We start from the raw sequence: 25,860 nt of genomic DNA, 5'->3' as shown, positions 1-25,860 counted from the left end.
CAGCAAACAAATCAATTGAACAGAACAGAGCCCAGAAATAGAGTCAACTAACATTTAACAAAGGAGCAAAGGCAATTCAATGGAGAAAGGACAGTCTTCTTAGCAACAAATGGTGCTGGAATAACTGGACACCCACAGGCAAACAAACAAACAACCTTACACCCTTCACAAATATTAACTCACAATTGATTACAGACCTACATGTAAAACTCAAAACTATAAAACTCCTAGAAGATAACATAGGAGAAAATCCAGGTGACCCTGGGTTTGGCAATGACTTTTTAGATACAACATCAAAGGCACAACCATGAAAGAGAATTAATAGGCTGGTTTCATCAACATTAAAAACTTCTGCTCTGTGAAAGACATTGTCAAAAGAATGAGAAGACAAGCCACAGACTGGGAGAACATATTTACAAAGGAAATAAAAACAAAGGACTGTTAATCAAAATACACAAAAAACTCTTAAAGCTCAAAAATATGAAAACAACCCAATTAAAAAATAAGCAAACAACTACTGAGCCTGCATGCCACAACTACTGAAGCCCACGCGCCTAGAGCCCATGCTCCACAACAAGAGAAGCCACTGCAATGAGAAGCCCTCGCACCACAACGAAGTGTAGCCCCCGCTCGCCACAACTAGAGAAAGCCCCCGTGCAGCAACGAAGACCCAACACAGCCGAACATAAATAAATAAAATAAATTAAAAAAAAAAAAAGGGCAAAAGATCTGAACAGACACCTCACCAAAGAAGATACAGAAGGCAATGAAGCCTATGAGAAGATGCTCCCCATCGTATGCCGTTAGGGAACTGCAAATTAAAACAAGGTAACACCACTGCACACCTACTATGGTGGCTAAAACCCACAGCAGTGACAACAACAAATGCTGCTGAACGATGTGGAGCAACAGGAACCCTCAGTCCACATGGGTGGGAACGCAAAATGGCACGGCCGCTTTGGAAGACAGTTTGGTGGTTTCTCACACAACTAAATATACTCTTACACCATACAATCACAATTGGGCTCCTTGGCATATACTCAGGATGAGTTGGAATCTTATGTCTACACAGAAACCTGAACACAGATGTTTACAGCAGTTTTATTCATAATTGCCAAAACCTGGAAACAACCAAGATGAATGGATTAAAAAACCAGTACATACATGGAAGACTATTCAGTGCTAAAAAGAAATGGGGTATCTAGCCATGCAAACACAAGGACGAACCCTAAATGCATATTCCTGAGTGAGAGAAGTCAGTCTGAAAGGCTACATCCTTTAAGTTTCTAGCCATATGACATTCTGAAAAAGGCAAAACTACAGAGACAGTAAAGAGATCAGTGGTCGCAGGGGCTGGTGAGGGAGTGGGGGGTGGGGATGGAGGGATGAGCAGGCAGAGCACAGAGGGCTTGCAGGGCCTGAAGACTCCATATATGATGCTATAATGATGGATACATGTCATTACACATTTGTCCAAACCACAGAAGGCACAACGCCAACAGTGAACCGTACTGTAAACTATGAGCTTTCGGTGTCCATGCAGGTCCATCCACTGTAACAAATGTACCATCTAGTGGGGGACGTTGATAATGGGGGAGGCTGTATGCATGTGGGGGACAAGGGGGTACGTGGGAAATCTCTGCACTGTCCTTTCAATTCTGCAGTGAGCCTAAAAATGCTCCAAAGAAAATAAAGTCCTTATTAAAAACAGAAGAGGAAGATGGAAACCCTGCTTTAATCCCACAGTTCAGCACTGTTGAAGTACACTGATATTTAATGTTATTATAAATAACTTAAAAAAATCTAGAGCTCACAAAACTGAGTATTATCTCCCTGAAAAATTATATAGAAACGTTTGAAAACTTTGTCTTATTACCACAGAGTATATTCAAAAAAGTATAAATTCTGAGGAAATATAAACATACTTCAATTGGCTCTGATCAAATAGCAGCATTTTTAGGACAAGTATGTTACTTCCCTAGATGATTATTTTGAAGGGAACAAATTAATCTGGATGTGCAAACTCTGCCATTATATTTAAATCAGTAATTACTGATTGGAGAATTTGAGAATTATTTGAGGGTTATAGGTCAATCGAGTTAGGAAAAAAACCCAATATATTATAGACCAGAACTAATTGCAGTAAGCAATTCTCAAAAAAAAAAAAAAAAAAGGAGGAAAAACCAAAATGATGACAAAGTGCTTTCTCTGAAAGGATTATAAACTAGAAGAGAACAGGGAACACATAAATCGATCGGCATGCTGCAGTGAAATAAAGTGGGCAGATGTGTGCTCAATGCTCTGGGGAAGAAGGAACTCCAGACCAGGGAAAGGGCGTGAGGTCGGGCAGCCCCGCACACAGCCCCGCGGGTGCACACAGGCAGGAGGCGCCCACGGCTCCGGCCCACCTGCCCTCAGAGTTTCTTAGCCTCTCTGGACCTCAAACCTTTCTAAGATGGGAATGCAGTACTCACTGGATTAAATGTGTAAAGCGCACAGCTGTGTGCCTAATAAATAGTAGTAATTATTATAGGTCAGCAAACACTTATTTAGTTTCCATTAAATAGGGTTATTTGCCTTAAACACTCAGAATCCAGTTTCAGTCCCTGACAAGATGAAGAAGTTTACAGAAAGCAAGTTTCTGATCTCCAGAGTACAGCACAGAACAAAACCCTCCCATCAGTGCAGAATCAGAAATGAAAGCGTTAGCACCGTATGCAAAGGTTTTATAGAAGTCAGTATGAAGCAGAAACCTGAAACGCAAATACCTTACATTACAAATTTTTAAAACTCTAAGATAAAAAAGTGATCAATAGAGTAATTTACTTGTATAAATAAACAAGAGTGATAATATGAATTTAACCAATTTCACTGAAGCAAGAATAGCACCAACCTCCCTTCTCAGCCTCTGATACAATTTTCATTGATGCTTACAGAGACTATCTCAAAAGTCACTCCCCAAATCACTGGTCAGCTGCCTAGAATAAGAACATTAAGGAAACTCTTAATAAAAGAAAAAAAAAATTCACCCATATACCCCTGCTCTGGCTAATTGCACTTCATTTATCTATAGTTCTTTTTAATGTTTATCCACACACACACACATAATTCTTATACAATTTAAACAAGACACTGGCACAACTCTCTGAAACTGGAGATATGTGACCTAAGAAGAATTTAAAAACCTCTATGGAATACTTCACAAATTTATCCTTAGTTAATGGCAAAAGTCACATATAAAGGGATTGAAAACCCTTTATTTTGACCTTATAGTCTTAAGTTGTAAAATATATTAGAGACATTCCTATATTAGTCTCAACCTTAAGAGAAACCTAAAGTAATAGAAAAAAATATCTGCTTATTGATAAAGTGCTATGAGTTAAACAGGGCCTGAGACCAATGACAATCAAATTCAGTCCAGCAGGACTGGGCTACGATATGGGAGATCTCTGTTAAATTCTCTGCACGCTACTCATCTTTGAAAGGAAATCTTTCCTTTTAATCAACAAAAGGCATTTTAATGAAGAAAAAGTTTCACACATGACTATTAAAATTCTACTCCGTAGTATATTAAAATCTGTCTGGCTGCCATACATATGGCTAACGACTGGTACAGACAGAGTCTCTAAGATTTCTGATTCACTGTGTAAGATAGTCATTGGCACCTTTATAAGAAGGATCGTCTGCAGCCTTCAGGAAATGCTTATGTTCTATAATCAAACACGTACTAGTCTCTCCCCGGGTCAGCTCAGCTAAGCATACCAAAAGAACCTGAGATAACAAACAAGCAAAGAAAGATATATGAAATCTAAACCAAAGAACAAAAACAAAGAGAACACCCAACTGACTCTTAGAAATATTTTATAACAAAACTAATTCAGTTATTGAAAAATTAAGGGTAATTCAGGGTAACTACTGAGATGTGGCCACCCCTTTATAAGCCAAGGTAACACACATCAGTAACTTCGTAGCACAGGAGAACTTGGGCCTTCTGTGTAAACATCATGGATATATTAGTTTTAGCCAGAAACGTTAATGCGATTCAGTATTAACCAGACCTTGAGATAGAAGATAATAATGTATCTTTAAATTTGTCAAAAGAGAAAACATTAGATTGAGCCCTTAATTCAGAAAGATGACTGAATATGGTAAAACAACACAAAAATTAATTAAATTAAGAAAACAAAACAAAGTTTCATAGAAGAAAAAAACATAAAACTTCAAAACAAAAAACAAATAACCCAATTGTTACAAATTGATCACCTGGTTATGTCTAGGATACCTACTTCATTCTAACAGTTCTTCAAAATTCAAAGTTTAAAAAAAAATTGCATTAGGAATAAAACATTGACCTGAAAGTTTCATAAGTCAGGTTTAAGAAACAAATTGCTTTAGAAGATTTTTTCCCTAGCTATTTTATCACCAGGTTAATAAATTCAAGACTTTTCCATACTGCTTATATTTCCACAAGATTTTTAATTATCACTGTAAAACTCCTTCTATTTTATCTGTCAGTTTTACTATTTGCTGAAAAATTAACCAGCAATGCCACCTAATGACAAAACTAAGAATTTCACCAAATACTGAGGCCAGGTCTATAAATACATGGAATTATACGTTTAGCTACTCTTGAAGTATAAATACAAATACTATTTCATCTCTATATGCTGAATGACTAGTAATATTTTAATGTATATTAGAAAAATATTATTAAATGCCCTGATTTAATATTTTGAGTACAGGGCAACTTCACACATAATTTTATGTAGCCTAAAGATACATCTTGGCCAAATTTTAGCAAATTCATATTTAACTTCTCAAAACCTTGTCTCTGAAGTACCAGAAATATAAAAGTGTTTGTATCTGAATTTTTTTTTCTGAACTAGTACTACTCTAATGCATTTGTAAGTATGTCTAAGAATAGGAACATGCCAAGGTAGCCAGAAGGGTAAGTGTTCCACCCTGGTGGAGGCTGTATAGGCCTATGTGGCAGGTCTAAAGAACACGACAAAGACAGAACACAAATGAGATACACAAGAAAGAGTCCAACGCAATTAAAAAGAAACTCGTACTCAAAATAGAGTCTCTGAATTTCCCTAATTCTATTTTTCACTGAATTTTAGATTACTAAATACACTGCTACCATTTTAAAAAACGGAACCTATCTTCGTGGTATGTTTTACTTACAATATGAGCATATACGCTGGCTGGGAAAAGCAACATTATTTGGGTGGAAAAGCTCTATCATCACACGTGAAAATCATCCTCCATTCTAAAGTCCTATTTAGTACTACAATTTTTACCATTAAGTGCGCCAAAAAGAAAAATTTATAAAATTGGGTATACATGCCAAAGAATCAGAATAATTAAGGCAGTGGTTTTTACTGTTTGTTAGGTCAAGGATACTCTTAAGAATCCAATGAAAGATAGGTGGTCTTACTGGGTAAAAATGCATCAACATACATACAATCAAACCTTTAATGAACATTTCCAGGAGCGGAATAATGCTAAGCCCAACCTGAAATACCATGTTAGCCACTCCTGAGTTCGAGTAGGAACAGACACATAAGTCCCTATAATACATCTAGCTTGTGCTAAATTAGACTTCCTGTTCAAACAATTACTTGGTAAAATAACTTTTATCCACTCTTGCAGATTAAACTGGACCTAAGTACTTACACTGTGAAGGTTATTTTTCAAGGCAACATTGAGACACAACAACATTAGAGATGGATGAGGCAATAAAGGCCCCCAAACATTGAGGCAGTCCCCCAAACAGGCTAATTAACTGGCAGAGCTGAGACTAGCCCCAGGTCTCCTGACTCCCAGCCTGCCGCTGTCCTCGCCACTCCAGCACGCATCCTCTGTGCACAGCTCTGCACAGCACGGGACACAGAATTCCTGGTGAACTCACTGCTGCTGCTATTCGCCAGGTCCCATGCAGAGCACGTTACACAGTCAATCTGTTAAGGTCCTTTGGCTGAAAGCAACAGAAACTAACTCTGGAGGAAGGAGGTGGGGGGGATGGAGTTGGAAGAGAGGAGGGGAGGGGGGAGAAGACAGAAGAGAGCTGCAGGCGGATCACAAAGCAAAGGGAAGCCGTCCACGAGAAGAGAACAGGAGCCGGGGTAGCTGCATGGATCTGGCAGCAGAAGCTCACTCCTGGCTTCACCAGGTTCTCTCTCTTGATTAAGTCAACTCCAACTTCCAACCTGCTCAAACTTCACGCCCTGGAGAAGGTCCAGCTGGTTCACCTTAGATCACCGGCCTGTCCCTCAGCTGGGAGAAGCCAGGGAACCTTGTTCGACAGTCTTTCCAAAAGTGCACACAATGAAATAATTCTCCCAAACGAAAGGAGGCTGCTTGCCTGCTGCACCTCAAAAGCCAGGCTCACTGCCACAGTTTAACTGATGTCACCACCGTAAAAACCTTTGTGAAGAAACATGAGGAGATACAAATTGGTGTGCACTAGGAACTAGTATTATCTATCAGGAATATAGCCATAAAATCTGTCATTCGTGTGCACTTTAGAACTATCTAAGACAGATCTACCATTAAAATTAAAAAAAAATTGACACTGGTTTTACATGGCTTAGAGAGCCGAGACTTCTAAGGGAACTTGGCCTGGACTGTACTATAAGCATGTGGTTGCTCGTGCAAGTGTACTGGTGGGTGTATGAGGTCTACGGCAGCCTCTGGCGGAAGAGGCCAGGCTCCAGCTGCCATGTGAGGGGTCAGAATTCCTGCTGTGCACGTGTGCAGCTGCCCAGCAAGGAAGGTCTTACGGTAAGAACGCAGAGTACCTGCTCAAAGCCAAAGCCCCACTGGACACAGTCTGTAAGTACACTTGCTGGAACAGGACGCCTCACAGTGCTTCCAGAGGCGCTCCCCGCCCCTCCCCCGCCCCTCCCCTGCCCCGCCTCCAGCAACTGACATCCCTCTGCTCCGGCTGCTTAGGGAAAGGCAGCTTGAGGTGAGGAAGACCATCAGAGGATTCCTCCGCGTAAGTGGAACCCTGATTCTCTTCGATGTTCTTGAATCCTTTGATGTCAAACATACATTTCAGAGATCTCTGGAACTCTGTTAATATCCAGTGAGACCTGGCTCAGAGAGCATGATTCCAAAGTGACCTCAGGATGTGTCTACTGAGATGGATGAGATCAGACGGCAAGACTAAGGATAGGAGATTCTGAGGTAGCCAAGATGGGGAGTGTGTCCACCCTGGGGGAAGCTTGTAGGCCTGTGTCCAAAGAATGGGACAAACACAGACATGAAATACACAACAAAGAGTGAAATGCAATAAAAGAGGAAGTCAACATATTCAAAACACAGTCTCTGATCTAACCAAGGAGCAGACTTTCACCAACATGACGCCTGAATTGATGCGAAGAAGTGTGCAGACTGGGCACCAGGCTGTGACAGCTTAGATGACAGGGGTCACAACCTCATCCAACGGGCAGGACAGAGAGGAACAAGCGATAGAAAGGAAGCCTGCTTGGGGAACTGCGCTTTAGAAAACCATCTTACCAGACATGCTCAAGATCACGTTTAAACATGCTTGTGGGCTATGTTTCAACCCACCAAGGGCAGGTTTTGGGAAAGAAATATAATGACAAAGCTCATGCTTGTGTTCTCTGAGATATACTAACTTGAGCTGTTAGAAGCGTAACGTTCTAAATCACTAACGTGCGCGGTGCCTACGTGACTGGGAGAAAAGGAAACATCTCCCAGTGATCAAGGTGCTACTCCAGGGTCCCACGTGCCAACCACAACATGAACGATGACACAGCCATTTGCTCCACCGTGTGTGAGGAACCGTACAAGGTGTATAAACAGGCAGCACAGTGAGGGCCTCTGCATGCACACCGAGGGAGGGATGTGGAGCACTGACCCACCTCTAAGGCTCCAGGGCGTCACCACGCAGGCTGCTGTCAGCAAATGCTCTGAGGCCCCGTGTAGTTCTGCATTACGGATCACACTCTTAAAATAAGGCCAATGTGCACTAAGCATAAGCTCCTCATTGTATTTAATGGCTACCTTGCTCGCACAATCACCTTCATGTGCTATGCAGACGGCCAGAGTGGATTACTAAAGACTAAGCTATAAACTAGGAGGGAGCGACGGCCCTTACAGCCTGCAACTGCGACCCTGCAGCTGAACACAAGGAGGACAGCAGCAGGCTCAACCCAAGGAGAGCTGATTAAAAAGGATACACAGGCGGTTTCATACTGATTCACCCTGATAGAAACTGCCCCACTGTGCAAATCAGCAAAGGACGAAATGTTTCTGTTTCCTGGGCTCAGGAGAACAAAAGTAGACCGTTCCCCACTCCACTATACAGGGACCACCAAAGGCAGGCTCACCCCCTTTTCCACATCAGGTAAGTCTGAAAGGATTTGGCTAGGAGGACAAATTACTAGCTCTGACTATGAAGATGAGATATTTCTACTTCTGACAAGTGTGGTTGCTACAACGTTCTCCTGCAGAAGAGGCAATAACTTAGCACAGCAATTATTTCAGACTCACACCCTATGCATGCTATGTCTGAAACAAAGGAAAAGAAAGGGGGAAATAGGCCAGAGGGCAGACAGCAGAAGAAAAAAGAACTACAATCCTGCAGCCTGTGGAACAAAAACTACATTCACAGAAAGACAGACAAGATGAAAAGGCAGAGGGCTATGTACCAGATGAAGGAACAAGATAAAACCCCAGAAAAACAACTAAATGAAGTGGAGATAGGCAACCTTCCAAGAAAAAGAATTCAGAATAATGATAGTGAAGATGATCCAGGACCTCGGAAAAGGAATGGAGGCAAAGATTGAGAAGATGCAAGAATTGTTTAACAAAGACCTAGAAGCATTAAAGAACAAACAAACAGATATGAACAACACAATAACTGAAATGAAAACTACACTAGAAGGAACCAATAGCAGAATAACTGAGGCAGAAGAACAGACAAGTGACCTGGAAGACAGAATGGTGGAATTCACTGCCATGGAATAGAATAAAGAAAAAAAAATGAGAAGAAATGAAGACAGCCTAAGAGACCTCTGAGACATTAAACGCAACAACATTCACATTACAGGGGTCCTAGAAGGAGAAGAGAGAGAGAAAGGACTCGAGAAAATACTTGTAGAGATTATAATCGAAAACTTCCCTAACATGGGAAAGGAAATAGCCACCGAAGTCCAGAAGGCGCAAAGAGTGCCAGGCAAGATAAACCCAAGGAGAAACACGCTGAGACACACAGTAATCAAACTGACAAAAATTAAAAACAAAGAAAAATTACTGAAAGCAACAAGGGAAAAATGACAAATAACTTACAAGGAACTCCCATAAGGTTAACAGCTGATTTCTCAGCAGAAACTCTACAAACTAGAAGGAAGTGGCATGATATATTTAAAGTGATGAAAGGGAAGAAACTACAACCAAGATTACTCTACCCAGCAAGGATCTCATTCAGATTCGATGGAGAAATCAAAAGCTTTACAGACAAGCAAAAGCTAAGAGAATTCAGCACCACCAAACCAGCCTTACAACAAATGCTAAAGGAACTCCTCTAAGTGGAAAACACAAGAGAAGAAAAGAGCTACAAACACAAACCCAAAACAATTAAGAAAATGATCACAGGAACATACATATCGATAATTACCTTAAACGTGAATGGATTAAATGCTCCAACCAGAAGACACGGCTCGCTGAATGGATACAGAAACAAGACCCATCTATATGCTGTCAACAAGAGACCCACTTCAGAACTAGGGACACATACAGACTGAAAGTGACAGGACAGAAAAAGACATTGCATGCAAATGGAAATCAAAAGAGAGCTGGAGTAGCAATACTCGTATCAGATAAAATAGACTTTAAAATAAAGAATGTTACAACAGACAAGAAAGGACACTACATAGTGATCAAGGGATCAACCCAAGAAGGTATAACAATTACAAACATATATGTACCTAACACAGGAGCACCTCAATATATAAGGCAACTGCTAACAGCTATAAAAGAGGAAATCAGCAGTAACACAATAGTAGTGGGGGACTTTAACACCTAACTTACACCAATGGACAGATCATCCAAACAGAAAATTAATAAGGAAACATAAGCTTTAAATGACATATAAGACCAGATAGGTTTTATGATATTTATAGGACATTCCATCCAAAAACAGCAGATTACACTTTCTTCTCAAGTGCACATGGAATATTCTCCAGCATAGATCACATCTTCGGTCACAAATCAAGCCTCAGTAAATTTAAGAAAACTGAAATCATATCAAGCATCTTTTCTGAACACAATGCTATGAGATTAGAAATTACAGGGAAAAAAATGTAAAAAACACCAACACATGGAGGTTAAACAATACGTTACTAAATAACCAAGAGATCACTGAAGAAATCAAAGAGGAAATAAAAAAATACCTAGAGACAAATGACAATGAAAACACGACAATTCAAAACCTATGGGATGCAGCAAAAGCAGTTCTAAGAGGGAAGTTTATAGCAATACAAGCCTACCTCAAGAAACAAAAAAAAATCTCAATCTTAACCTTACAGCTAAAGGAACTAGAGAAAGAACAAACAAAACCCAAAGTTAGCAGAAGGAAAGGAATCATAAATATCAGAGCAGAAATAAATGAAAAAGAAATGAAGGAAACAATAGCAAAGATCAATAAAACTAAAAGCTGGTTGTTGAGAAGATACACAAAATTGATAAACTATTAGCCAGACTCATCAAGAAAAAGAGGGAGAGGACTCAAATCAATAAAATTAGAAATAAAAAAGGAGAGGTTACAACAGACACCACAGAAATACAAAGCATCCTAAGAGACAAGCAATCCTATGCCAATAAAATGGACAACCTGGAAGAAATGGACAAATTATTAGAAAGCTATAACCTTCCAAGACTGAAGCAGGAAGAAACAGAAAATATGAATAGACCAATCACAAGTAATGAAATTGAAACTGTGATTAAAAATCTTCCAACAAACAAAAGTCCAGGACCAGATGGCTTCACAGGTGAATTCTAGCAAACATTTAGAGAAGAGCTAACACCCATCCTTCTCAAACTCTTCCTGGAAATTGCAGAGGAAGGAACACTCCCAAACTCATTCTATGAGGCCACCATCACCGTGATACAAAAACCAGACAAAGACACTACAAAAAAGGAATATTACACACCAATATCACTGGTGATTACAGATGCAAAAATCTTCAACAAAACACTAGCAAAGAGAATCCAACAACATATTAAAAAGATCATACACCATGATCAAGTGGGATTTATCCCAGGATGCAAGGATTCTTCAATATACGCAAATCAATCAATGTGATGATACACCATATTAACAAATTGAAGAATAAAAACCATATGATCATCTCAATAGATGCAGAAAAAGCTTTTGACAAAATTCAACACCCATTTATGATAAAAAAAATCTCCAGAAAGTAGGCAAAGAGGGAACTTATCTCAACATAATGAAGGCCATATACGACAAACCCACAGCCAACATCATTCTCAATGATGAAAAACTGAAAGCATTTCCTCTAAGATCAGGAACACGACAAGGTTGTCCACTCTCACCACTATTATTCAACATAGTTTTGGAAGTCCTAGCCATGGCAATGAGAGAAGAAAAAGAAATAAAAGGAATACAAATTGGAAAAGAAGAAGTAAAACTGTCACTGTTGGCAGATGACATGATACTATGCATAGAGAATCCTAAAGATGCCACCAGAAAATTACTAGAGCTCATCAATGAATTTGGTAAAGTTTCAGGATACAAAATTAATGCACAGAAATCTCTTGCATTCCTATACACTAATGATGAAAAATCTGAAAGAGAAATTAAGTAAACCCTCCCATTTACCACTGCAACAAAAAGAATAAAATACCTAGGAATGAACCTACCTAGGGAGACAAAAGACCTGTATGCAGAAAACTATAAGACACTGGTGAAAGAAATGAAAGATGATACAAATAGGTGGAGAGATATACCATTTTCTTGGATTGGAAGAATCAATATTGTGAAAATGACTATACTACCCAAAGCAATCTACAGATTCAATGCAACCCCTATCAAATTACCAATGGCATTTTTTACAGAACTAGAACAAAAAATCTTAAAATTTGTATGGAGACACAAAAGACCCCGAATAGCCAAAGCAGTCTTGAGGGGAAATAAATAGAGCTGGAAGAATCAGACTCCCTGACTTCAGACTATACTACAAAGCTACAGTAATCAAGACAATATGGTACTGACACAAAAAGAAAAATATAGATCAATGGAACAGGATAGAAAGCCCAGAGATAAACCCACACACCTATGGTCAACTAATCTATGAAAAAGGAGGCAAGTATATACAAAGGAGAAAAGACAGCCTCCTCAATAAGTGGTGCTGGGAAAACTGGACAGCTACATGTAAAAGAATGAAATTAGAACACTCTCTAATACCATACATAAAAATAAACTCAAAATGGATTAGAGACCTAAATGTTAGGCCAGACAGTATAAAACTCTTATAGGAAAACATAGGAAGAACACGCTTTGACATAAATCACAGCAAGGTCTTTTTTGATCCGCCTCCTAGAGTAATGGAAATAAAAACAAAAATAAACAAATGGGACCTAATGAAACTCAAAAGCTTTTGCACAGCAAAGGAAACCATAAACAAGGTGAAAAGACAATCCTCAGAATGGGAGAAAATATTTGCAAACGAATCAACAGACAAAGGATTAATCTCCAAAATATATAAACAGCTCATGCAGTTCAATATTAAAAAAAACAAACAACCCAATCCAAAAATGGGCAGAAGACCTAAATAGACATTTCTCCAAAGAAGACATACTGATGGGGCCTCCCTGGTGGCGCAGTGGTTGAGAGTCCGCCTGCCGATGCAGGGGATACGGGTTCGTGCCCCGGTCTGGGAGGATCCCATATGCCGCGGAGCGGCTGGGCCCGTGAGCCACGGCCGCTGGGCCGGCGCGTCCGGAGCCTGTGCTCCGCAACGGGAGAGGCCACAACAGTGAGAGGCCCGCATACCGCAAAAAGAAAAAAAAAAAAAAAAAAAAAAAAGACATACTGATGGCCAAGAAGCACATGAAAAGCTGCACAACATCACTAATTATTAGAGAAATGTAAATCAAAACCACAATGAGGTATCACCTCACACCAGTCAGAATGGGCATCATCAGAAAATCTATAAACAATAAATGATGGAGAGGGTTGGAGAAAAGGGAACCCTCTTGCACTGTTGGTGGGAATGTAAATCGATACACCCACTATGGAGAACAGTATGGACGTTCCTTAAAAAACTAAAAATAGAATTACCATCTGATCCAGCAATCCCACTACTGGCCATATACCTAGAGAAAACCATAATTCAAAAAGACACATGCACCCCAATGTTCACTGCAGCCCTATTTACAATGGCCAGGTCATGGAAGCAACCTAAATGCCCATCGACAGACGAATGGATAAAGAAGATGTGGTACACATATATAATGCAATATTACTCAGCCAATAAAAGGAACGAAACTGGGTCATTTGTAGAGACGTGGCTGGACCTAGAGACTGTCATACAGAGTGAAGTAAGTCAGAAAGAGAAAAACAAATACGGTATATTAATGCATATATGGAGAACCTAGAAAAATGGTACGGATGAACTCGTCTGCAGGGCAGAAATAGAGACACAGATGTAGAGAACAAATGTATGGACACCAAGGGGCGAAAGTGGTGGGGGTGGTGTTGGGATGAATTGGGTGATTGGGATTGACATATATACACTAATATGTATAAAATAGATAACTAATAAGAACCTGCTATATAAAAAAAATTTTTTAATGAAATTCAAAAAAAAAAAGAAAGGGGGGAAGTAAAAAACACTAGAATTAAAACATGATTTAAAGAGCATAACAATCTGAAGCCAGGTAAGACTGGGACCAGTAGGCCAGAAGATAAGTACCAGATAACAGTAATTATGATTTGGGAGGAAGATGAGATACCCCGTGACGGTTATTGTCTCATAGTCAAGACTTGTTCATGACGTGGCAAACAAAACGAGAGTTCTCCACTATTGGACTCTGGAAACTACAGAGAAAAACGTTAACTAGCGCAGGGTGGAGAAATCAAAATTGCTGGGAGCAGAAAACGAAAGGGAACTATCAGAAAACCCTTAGACTTATTCTGATTTCTGGAGTTCTGTCCCTTTCACTCATGCTTCATAGCTAAATGGTTCTTTTTCTTTAGGAATATGGTAAGAGAATCTCCCTGTATATGACATCAACGGGTGGATTCAGAAGAAATACAATCATATTAAGAGATAACACAGGGCTTCCCTGGTGGCACAGTGGTTGGGGGTCTGCCTGCCAGTGTGGGGGTCGCGGGTTCGTGCCCCGGTCCAGGAGGATCCCACATGCCGTGGAGCGGCTGGGCCTGTGAGCCATAGCCACTGAGCCTGTGCGTCCGGAGCCTGTGCTCCGCGGCGGGAGAGGCCACAACAGTGAGAGGCCCGTGTACCACAAAAAAAAAAAAAAAAAAAAAGAGATAACACAAAAGACATCTGATAAAATGCCAAAACACAAGTCTGATAAAAACTGTAAAACCCAGACATAAAATTATATTCCTTACTATTTTACCATACATAACAGAGAAATGACTAAAGTATTTCCATTAAAGACAGGAACAATAGTATTATCCCTATTACTATTTAACTCTGTCCTAGAAGTTCTGGCCAATGCAGTAAGAATAAAGAAAGCAGGGGAGTTAGGCGTACTGCCTATGACTACTAAGACTTTGATTCCTGACGGGCACAGGTTCCTATCCCAATTCCACACTTCCTGAAAATGTGACCTCATCTAATTGTTTTATCTTTCTTTATCTGCTTTGTAAAGTCGTAAGGAGTAAGCGAAGCGATCCATGGGCAGTGGTTATAATCTGCCTTGCATACAATAATCAACTATGAACTGTAGAAATTACTGTTATGATGTATATCATGACTGCTTGTCAGTGATATTGTTGCATGCTGAAACCCCTCAAAATTGGTAGAACAGGCACACTCACTGCATAGGAGATAAGCAAAACCCAACAATTTCTCCAAATATCAGCACTATTCTGTTAGAAAAAAACAAACGTTTAAAAGCAGAAATGGAATTATAAACCATCAAGAAATTAGCTTTACAAGAAATATAACAAGTATGAGTTAAAAATGATCAAAATTATGTAAGCGGTATAAAAGATACGAGTAAATGTAGATATTTAACATGCTTCTGGATAAAGACTATTATAAACACGTCAGTTCTTCTTAAATTAACTTGTAGGTTTAAGGTAGTATGATCAAAATCCCAATAGGATTTAAGAAAAGAAAAAAGAAAAAAAATTACCCTAAACTGTACCTCTCAGAGAAAAAGAGAGCAAATAAGGAAAACAAACGAAAAAGAAGAGTGAAGGGGAAACGAGGGAAGAACCCTTCCAAGAATTAAATATATTCTAAACCCATAATTACAAGCACAACGGGGCCTTGGGCAACAGATGTGGACTCATCCTCCAGGACACACAGGCGTCTAGTCTCTCACAGGCAGCATAGCAGATCAGGGGCAGAAGAAACGTTGCAGGCATTAAGTGATGCTGGGACTCTGATTGGCTACTTGGCAGTGATAAAGACTAAATGAAACACATTGGGTTCTCACCTCAAATCAAACCCCAAAATAACTTCCATATGGATCATCCTTAAATGATGACAGAGACAGAGAGATGCAGGGGAAAGGAACGAGAGGGAGAAAATAGGACCACAGAACCGTAAGGCTGGCGCAGCACCCAGTGAAAGCGGGCGGGCAGGAGCCCGGCAGGACGACGACAGGGGCAAGGCTCACATGCTCCTCCCACAGCTTCTTCTCTCTCTCGTACGCCTCCTTCCTCCTACGTTCTAGCTGCTCCTTCAGCACAGCCGCACGGGCGCTCACCTGGGCCTGGAAATGAAGACAATCAGCACAGCTGGTACCAGAAAGAAAGGCGGGGTTTGCCTGTCTGTTGTTCCAGGTCTATAAAAACATTTCCTTATTAGCCAAAAAAGAAGTGGGTGTGTGTGGTTCCAGAACACAAACGTCAGCCGCATGCCCAGCACCCAAACAGGCTGCCAACACACAGCCACTGCTCAATAAGTATTTCTGGAATGAAAATAAACGCAGGTACAGTTAAATGGAAATAAAAATTTAAAAATTTACAACTATGACTATTACGCACAAACTTGTCTTCACAGGAATGGAGATTATGTTTTTCACTTTTAGGGTTTCCATTTTCTCTTCTTAAGGTTACTTGTGTGATAGTTTCATGTATTTTTGCTGTGGCTTCATCAAATTGCTCTCCATAAATATGACATGAGGAGAGAAAAACGCTATTTTTCAGAAATGGAAAAGTGAGGGATAAAAGGGAAAGAAAAGTTAAGGCAAGAGAATAAGTTGGTTTACTACGAAAGACTTAAGAACACAACTTTCTATCTCGGGTTTCCATTTCCTCTAGGAAAACCTGTATCACTTCCAGTACATACCTTCAGCACTTCCACTTTCTTACGCCTCACATCAGCCTCCTCACTTCCTTCCTGTCCTTCGGAGCTGTCAGCTTCTTTCTACAAAATAAGTAGTGAGCAGACCACTTAGAAGAACCACAAACTCACTGTAGACTTCACATGAATAAACTAACATCTAAAAATGAAAAATGGCAAGTCGTTCACAGCTGCAACTGAACGCTCCACAACCGTCAACTCCTATGGACACTGAGAAAAAAGACAGAAACAGAAGGATATAAAGTGGACCATTTTATATGCCCATGGGTACCACTCACACTTTCCTCTCAGAATCCCCCTGGAACAAAAGGTCTTATCAATTTTAAGTCACATAAATAAGATATACTGTATCATTATGTATAGTTTTCTGGTCTTTGACTTTCACTGTTTTCATCAGACTTTATTTTGTGTTAGTGGCACATAATCTCAGTGTATTATAATGTCATTCAGTTACTTTTTGAAAAAGAGATTTTCAACCTGCCTTTTCACCACGAAGCTTGGCTCTAATCTGTTGGCGCTCATTGAAATTCTGCAGTCTTATTTGTCTCAGCCTTGCCAGATAAACCTACAAAGAGAAAAAACCCGCAACATTTTAATTTAAAAGAAAAACTACCGTTTTCATTGCTAAAATGTTTTTTATTTAAAGAAAGGTGTTAATGTGAATATAAGAAATAAAAGTTTTGAAATCTGGTTAATGGCAATGTAATATTAGCTTTCAAGTGTTTAATCTAGATCAATTTGTTTCTGAAAAGAAAAACAACACAATAACAAATTTTTAATTTTATCAAAAGAAAAGAAATTGAACTCAGAATTCTGAATAACAGTTATGGGGCAAAATTATGACACAGTATGTCAGTCAAAATATATTAACAGGTCCCTACAGACCTAAAGATCGTCCAGTCATTGTTAGGAATTTAAACCATGCAGGAAAGGAAGGCAATCAACTCAAAGTGACGGCGTGAGGCAGCGAGCATGCAGGAGGCGTACCTCTTCCTCTTTGCTTCTTGGCTTCCCTCCTCGTGAAGAGCTGCGCCTGCCTTCGCACAGAGCTGCCAGGTTGTGCAGGGTGCCCTGTGCATCATTTAATGTACTAAGGTTAAAGAACGACTAAGGCTACAGCAGCATCTTACCTAGGGACCGGCGCCACTACTTCTGGTGGCAAATACTGATCATGTCTAAATGATTAGCTGATAAACTGATAAAAGACGCTGGCATTCTCCTTTGGCGATTTAAACAACACATTCAGTGAGAACAGAAAGAAGCAATTAAACCCCATATGTAATTATTCAAATAGAGACCAGCTACCTTTTTATTAGCCATTTAAGTCAACAGGTTTTTTAAAACTGCTTTGGAGGTTAGCTAAACCTCAAATCAAGATCTTCCTCTACAAAGGCCCATCATTTCTACATGTTCGCTTACATAGTAAATACACGCACACACAAACACACACACACACGACAGGGAATAACATGAGCTCCGACTCCCTGCACTCGGGCACGCCCTGGTCCTGGACTGCAAATGACCCGCCCAACCACACGCAGACTAACATGGTTTATCACAAGCATGGAATGATCTCATTAGAAATTACTCATAGTTACCCACTTTCTCTTCCTGCGGCATCAGCTGTGGTTCAAGAGCCTCCCAACTGAAAAATCCTCGTCCCACTTCCCCTTCTCACGTCTTTCTGTCGGCTTGCTGAATGCATACTTTTTATACTTCCCTGCTTTTACCTGCTTCCCATTTATTTTTAAATCTGCTACACTCTGTGTTCTGATCCCACTGTGACTCTGAAAATCTTTCAAGGCTACCAATGCCCTCCAAGTTCGTAATTCAAACGGACCCTTTTGAGCAAATTTTGCAATGAACATTTCCATTGGAAATTAGTTTTCATTGAATCCATTTAGCTTATGTCAGTATTTTTTTCTCTTATAAGAATCATATATGTTCACTGTTGAAAACGTATGAAACAAAGAAAATACAAATCATTCGTAATTCTACCATCTGAGAAACTTACAGTTTCAGTGTTCTCCTCCAGATTTCCTTCTATGCCTATGTAGGAATTCAACCATTTTAGTTTGAAATATTATAGATAACAACAGAAAGGTGAGAAGTAATGTACAGGGAGGTCCCATGTACCCTTCACCCACCCTCTCCCAACTGTATCGTCCTGCATAACTGTGGTACCTATCCACACTGGGAAGATGGCACTGCACGAACCAGAGACTTCACCAGTTACAAGCGCTCACGTTTCTGTATCTGCATCAGTACAATTTTATCACATGCATAGCATTATGTGACCACCATCAAATCAAGATACTTAACTGTACCATTATTATGTCACTTGATAGCCACATTCACTGCTCCCATCTCTGCCCGTCAACTACCAATCTGTTCTCCACATCTACAATTATATTTCACAAGTTCTATATATATGTATGGAATCGCACAGTATGCATCCTTCTGAGGTTGACTATTTTCACTTGGTATTACTTCCTCGCAGTCTATCCAAGACACTGGATGCATGACTGAATGGCCTGTTCCATCTCAGTGCTGAGCAGCAGACTATGGTATGGAAGCACCACAATTTGTTCACTCATTCACCCTCTGAAGGACATTGGGGTTTCACAGTTTTGGCTATTAAGAACAAAGTTGCTAAGAACATGCATGTAATAAGTTTCTTAGTGAAAATAAGTTCTCTCTTCTCTGGGACAAATGCCCAAGAGCAGCATTACCTGCTCTTGGCGTGACAGATCCATTTGTAGTTTTAAAGGGGACTGCCAAACAGTTTTGCAAAGTGGCTGTATCATGTAACATACCTACTAGCAATGCTGTGGTCTCCCACGTTTTCCACATGCTCACCAGCATTTGGTTTCATCACAATTTTTATCTGCGCCATTCTGATGGATGGGTGGTGATATACTACTGCGGTTCTAATTTGCATTCCCCAAATGGCTAGTGATGTTGAACATCTTTTCATGTGTTTATCTGCCATCTGTGTCTGTGTCTGCCATTCATCCTCTTCAATGAAGTGTTTAGACTGTCTTTTGCCCATTTTCTAAGTGGACTCTTCGTATTTTTAATGTTGAGTTTTGGTGAGTTTTTATATGTTCTAGATACAAGTCCTTTGTTAAACACAGGGTTTACAAATATCTTCCCCCAATCTGTAACTTGTATATTCTTCCTCTTAAGAGTCTTTTGTAGAGCAAAAGTTTTAAATTCTCATGAAGTCCAATTTATCAAGTTTTTCTTTTATGGATTGTGCTTTTGGTGTTAAGTCTAAGCACTATTCGTCTAGTCCTAGGTCTTGAAATTTTCTTCTTTTTCTCTAAGTTTTACAATTCTATGTTTTACATTAGAGTGCATGATCTGTATTGAGTTACTTATTTTAGGAGTGAGGTTTAGGTCAAGGTTCATATTTTTGCCTACAGATGGATGTCCAATTTCTCCAGCACTAATACTGAAAAGGCAATCCCTCCTCCACAGAACTGCTTTTGCTTCTTTATCAAGAATTAGCAGGGCATATTGCTGTGAATTTACTTCTGGGTTCCTCACACTGCTCCACTGACCTATGTGCCCATCCTTCCACTAGCACTATATGGCTTCGATCACTGCAGCTACAAGCAAGCTGTGACACCAGGAAGAGTCATTCTTCCCACTTCAGTCTTCTTCAGAATTGTTTGGCTATTTTAAGGCCTTTCTCTGTCTATATAAATTTTAGAATAAGCTTGTCTATAAAAAATGTTTCTGAGGTTTTACTAAGAATTACAATTATTAGTAAAACAATTTAAGAATACTTGCCATTTTCATTACCTTGAGTCTTCCAATTAATGAACATGGTATGATTCTCCAAATATTTAAATCTTCAATTTCATCAAGATTTTGTCATTTTAATTGCACAAATCCTGCATGTTTTATTATACTTTTTTTCATTTTCTTTGGAGCAACTGTAAATGGTATTGTGTTTTTAAAAATGTTTCCACTTGTTCATTGTCAACGTATAGAAATCAGTTGATTTTTGTGAAGTGACCTTATACTTTTATAACTATAATAAATTCATTTTTTAGTTCTAGGAGTGTTTTGGTAGAGTCCTTCAGATATTCTATGCAGATAATCATGTCAACTGGAAATAGCAATCGTTTCATTCCTTCTTTTCAAATCTGTATGCCTTTTCTTTCTTTTTCTTTCCTTACTGGAGTAACCAAAACTGCCAGCAGTATGTTGATCAACAGTGGTGAGAGCTAACTTCCTTGTCCTTTTCCAGACTGCAGAGGGAGAGCATTCAGTCCTCTACCTGTAAGTATTAAGTTAGGTGTAAGTTTATAGATGCCTATTATGAGGTTGAGGACATTCCTCTTGCTTTCTACTTACTGATAGTTTTTATTTATTATGATGTTGAATTCTGTCAAAACATTTTCTGCATCCATTGTTATGATCACATGATTCTTCTTCTTTAGCCTGTTGATATGGTGGATCTCATTGATTTTCTAATACCGAAACAGACTTGGGTTTCCCGACTAAATCCCACTTGGTTGTGGTTGGATTCAATTTGCTAAAATTTGGAATTTGTGCATTTAAGTTAATGAAATATTAGTCTGTGGTTTTCTTTTTTGTGCTGTATTTGTACAGTTTTGGTATTATGGTAATACAGGCCTCAAAATGAGTTGGGAAGTGTTCCTTCTGCTCTGACAGCCTGAAAGAGACGGTATCATTTTATCAAAAATTGATGTTAATGCTTTCTGTGTTTGGTAAAATACTCCAGTGAAACCACTTAGGCCTGGAGATTTATTTCTTGTCAGTTTCACACTTTTTTTTTTTTTTTTTTTTTTGCGGTACGCGGGCCTCTCTCACTGTCGTGGCCTCTCCCGTTGCGGAGCACAGGCTCCGGACGCGCAGGCTCAGTGGCCATGGCTCACGGGCCCAGCCGCTCCGCGGCATGTGGGATCCTCCTGGACCAGGGCATGAACCCGTGTCCCCTGCATCGGCAGGCGTACTCTCAACCACTGCACCACCAGGGAAGCCCCTCTTGTCAGTTTTTAATCAAAAGTTCAATTTAAAAAATAGTTATAGGGCTATTTATCTATTTCAATTTGGCTAAGTTCTGGTAGCTCGTGGTTTTCAAATAGTTGGTGCATTTCTTCTAGGCTGTTTAACTTATGAGTGTAAAGTTGTCATCTTTTTACTCACTAGAAGATCTGTAGTGATATGTTTCATTCCTGATATTGGTGATTTGTGTCATCTCTTTATTTTTATCAGTCTTGCTAGAGAATTATCAATTTCATTCATTTTTTTCTAAGAACCAATTTTTTGTTTCATTACATTTCTCAGAAGTGTTCCTGTTTTCAATTTCACTGACTTCTACTCTTAATGATTTCCCTCATTCTGCTTGCTTTGGGTCTATCTTGCTCTTCTTTTTCTAGCATCTTCAGGTAGGAAATTAGACTACTGATTTGAGACTTTTCTTCTTTTCTAATATAAGCCTTTAGTGCTATAAATTTCCCTCACAGCAGTGCTTTAGCTGCATCTCACTTATTTTGATATGTGATGTATTTTCATTCATTCTTTCTATTTTTAGCTTTCCTTTTAGATTTCCTCTTTGTCTCTGTATTATTTAGAAGTATTTTTAACTTTCAAGTGTTTGTAGATTTTCTTGTTATCTTTCTATGATTGATTTCTAGTTTGATTCCATTACATTCAAAGAATATATGTCATATAACTTTCATTCTTCTGAATTAGTTAAGATTTGTTTTATGATCCAGCATATGGTCTATCTTGGTGAATGGTCCATGGGCACTTGAAAAAATAATGTATTCTGCTATTGTTGGATAGGATGTAAATTAGATCTTGGTGGCCTGTGGTGGTGTTTAGCTATTCTATACCCTTGCTCATTTCTGACTAGCAGTTCTATCAATCACTGAGGATGTGTTCAAGTCCCCAACTATACTTGTGGATTTATTTCTCCTTTCAGCCCTATTAGTTTTATATATTTTGAAGTTTGGTTGTTTGGTATAGACCCATTAAGGACTGCGATAACTTCTTATTGGACTGATTCTTTTGTTATTATGTGATGTCTCTCTTTCTCCCTAGTAATTCTGTTTGCTACATTAACAATAAATTCTTTTAGCTTATTTCGTTTGAGAACATCTTTATTTCCCCTTCATTCCTGAAGGATGGTTTCATCAAATATAGGATTCAGGGTTGACAGTTCTTTTCTTTCAGCACTTGAAAAGTTTTATGCCACTTCTTTCTGGACTCCACGGTTTCAGATGAGAAATTTGGTGTTGTTCCAATTGGTAGTCCTTTATACCTAATGTGTCATTTCTCTCTGGCTACTTTAAGGTTTGTTTTGTCTTTTACTTTCAGAAGTTTAATATTCCTAGATGAAGATTTCTTTAAGTGTATCCTATTTCGGGGTTTGCTCAGCTTCTTGAAGCTTTAAATTTATGTCTTTCACCAAATGTGGAAAGTTTTCAGCTATTATTTCTTCAAATACTTTTCCAAGTCCCATGCTCTTTCTCTTATCCTTTGGGCTCCAATGATACAAATGTTAAATCTTTTGTTATTGTCCCAGAAATCTGCAAGACTCTGATAATTTTTTTCAGTCTTTTTTCTGTTGATCAGATGGAGTAAATTCAACTGATCTGCCTTCAAGTTCAGTGATTATATCTCCATCAGCTCCACTTTACTACTGGTTCTACCCAGTGAATTTTAAATTTTGGTTATTATATTTTCCAATTATATAACTGCCATTTGGTTCTTTTTATAACTTCTAATCCTTCACTGAGATTTCCCCCTTTTTTCATTCCAGAGAATTCCTAATTGCTTGTTGAAGCATTTGTTTAAAGCAGCTTGAAAATATTTGTCAGATAATTCCAGTATTCAATTGGCCCTAGGTCAGCTCAATGTCAAGTTGTGGTTTTCCTGGTTCTTGGTAGGACAAGTGGTTTTTTTATTGTATCCTGAATATTTTAGGTATTATGTTAGAAGACTCTTGATCCTATTTACATGTTCTGTTTGAGCAGGCCATTTAGGTCCTGGCCTACTTTTGTGGGGCTTCACTCCAATGACAGTTTGGCCTTCTGAACTCTTGTAATGTTAATCTGGTCTGCTTTGTTGTTCTGGTGCTGATGGAGCTCCTGCTCAGTCCGTTCTGCTGTTATTCTATGAGGATGAAGTTGCTTCCCTGGGTCACCTGCTGTTACTGAAGATCTCCTGAGAGTGGGGGTGAGGGGCAAATGCCACTGGGCCTGGTCTCCTTATCATTAGGTGGACAGCATGGGGACACAGTTTTGTGGCAACTGCTGCTATGGGTAGATGGATCACCTGCTCATGTACCAGTTGTTGAGTAGACTGGGACGGTCCAGGGCTTTGTTGCCACTGGTGGGTCAAACTGCCCTCCAAGTCACCTGCTGATGCTCCAGTTGTGGGATGAGGTTGGGACACCCTGGGGCTTCACTGCTACCCATAGTTTAAATCACTCACCAGGACCCCCTGTGGCACATATTGGGGTTCTTCTTTCCTAGTACATTGGCAAGTGAGAGGATTTTCTTGGGATTTTTTTTGTTTGGTTGGTTTCTTTGTTTTCTTGTCTATGTCTATGGTGGATCTGGTTTGCAGGCATGTCCAACACCCAGTCCATGATATACAGGAGATGTAACTTCCAGAGTATTTAACCATATTTAGGTGGGAAGAGCAGGGAAAAGTGAGTCTATGCCATCTTGTCCTGGAACAATACAGAAGTCATTTTTTAGCACCTAGGGTTTCTGCACTGCAACACGCTCTACGATAAGACCAGTACAGTTGACCCTTAAACAATATGGATTTGAACTGTGAGGTCCATGTACACTCAGATGTTTTTCAACAGCAAACATACTACAGTCCTACACGATCTGTGGTTGTTGAATCCATGGATGCGGAGCTGCAGACATGACTTGGAGGAACCATGTACACGGAGGGTAGGCGGAGGGTAGGCTTAAGTTATATGCAGATTTTCAACAGCAAGGCAGGTTGGTGCCCTCATCCCCGCATTGTTCAAGATTCAACTGTATATTAAGGTTCCACAGAGTTACCTGGGATTGCTGCAAAGACTAATAGAGAGCCTCATGGGTTGAACTGTGTTCCCCCAGAATTCATATGCTTAAGTTCTAACCCCTAGTACCTCAGAATGTGACCTTAGTTGAAGACAAGATCTTTATCAAGTTAAAAGAGATCATGAGGGTGGGCTCTAATCCAGTATAACTGGTGTCCTTAGAAAAAAGGGGAAATTAGGAGACACACACCCGTACAGGTAGAACACCATGTAAAATGAAGGGAGAGGCTGGGGTGATGACTCTACACGTCAAGGAATGCTAAAGATAGCCAGGCAACCACTAGAAGACAGGGAGCAGATTCTTCTCACAGCCCTCAGAAGGAACAAACCCTGCTGGCATGCTGATCTCAGACTTCTACCCTCCAGACTGTGAGGTAATAAATTTCTGTTGTGTAAGACATTTAGATTGTGGAATTTTTTTACAGCAGCTCTAGTAGACTAATACAGAGATAATGCACATAAATTGTTAAACATAATGTCTGGCATAGCAAGCGTTCAATAAACAGTGGTCATTTATTACTTAGTTTTTGGTTTAACTGTCTATCTCCTTCACTGCTTAAGTTCTCTTGCTGGCACAGAACCTAATATATTAGTCAATAAATGTTTGTGTAATACTAAAAAAATGAGTGAAAGAATGAATTAAATATTTAACACTTCACTGCACATTTTAAAGGCATTTTCCCATTAATGTAAATAAATAAGGAATGATTTAAGATGAGGCAGTAAGACAGTAACATTTCTCAAGGTAAATAATACTGCTTCATCATTTTTTATAAAATTCATAAGTGTTCTGTTAAATCATGCAACAGAAGAAAACAGATAGCCAAGAAAATTCTTGTATATGTGTACCAGGAGACATGTACAAGAACGTTCAGAGCAGAAACTAGATCCAACCTAAATACCTACTGTCAGGTGAATTAACTGCGGTATATTCATACAACAGAATATTATACAGCTAAACCCAACTATGTAAATGAATCTTAGAAAAATAATGACGAATGAAAAAAAGCAAGTTCCAATCTATATACAGTACGATGTAATTTTTATAATGCTCAAAAATAGGCAAAACAGAACAAGACATCATTCAGACACATATACGTAAGTGGAAAAAGCATTTTAAAAAATCCATAGGAATGATATATCCAAAATTCAAGATAATGGACACCTCTGGGAGAAGACAGAGGCACAGTCAGGACAGGGGTTGACAAA

At 39.3% G+C, this 25,860-nt stretch overlaps 1 protein-coding gene across 9 annotated transcripts in view; it reads right to left on the bottom strand.

The window, feature by feature from the left end:
• Positions 1-25,860, bottom strand: part of NEK1 (NIMA related kinase 1) — a 204,507-nt gene that overhangs the window by 61,680 nt on the left and 116,967 nt on the right. For 4 of the 9 annotated variants that reach the window (XM_082624999.1, XM_082625000.1, XM_082624997.1 and 1 more), the window contains 4 exons: positions 17,553-17,636; positions 17,043-17,130; positions 16,551-16,624; positions 15,877-15,972 (listed from right to left, as the gene is read on the bottom strand). In XM_082624999.1, the coding sequence (XP_082481125.1) occupies positions 15,877-15,972; positions 16,551-16,624; positions 17,043-17,130; positions 17,553-17,636 (342 nt within the window). Of the gene's footprint in view, positions 1-15,876; positions 15,973-16,550; positions 16,625-17,042; positions 17,131-17,552; positions 17,637-17,660; positions 24,286-25,860 lie in introns of those variants that run through there. The other 5 variants (XM_082625001.1, XR_014294361.1, XM_082625005.1 and 2 more) reach the window with 5 other exon arrangements.

The sequence above is a fragment of the Mesoplodon mirus genome (genome assembly GCF_964341445.2).
Source record: "Mesoplodon mirus genome assembly, chromosome: 1".
In the NCBI taxonomy this organism is placed as follows: Eukaryota; Metazoa; Chordata; class Mammalia; order Artiodactyla; family Ziphiidae; genus Mesoplodon; species Mesoplodon mirus.
The sequence above is the reverse complement of the archived record's forward strand: the minus strand, read 5'-3'. Positions and strand labels throughout refer to the sequence as shown.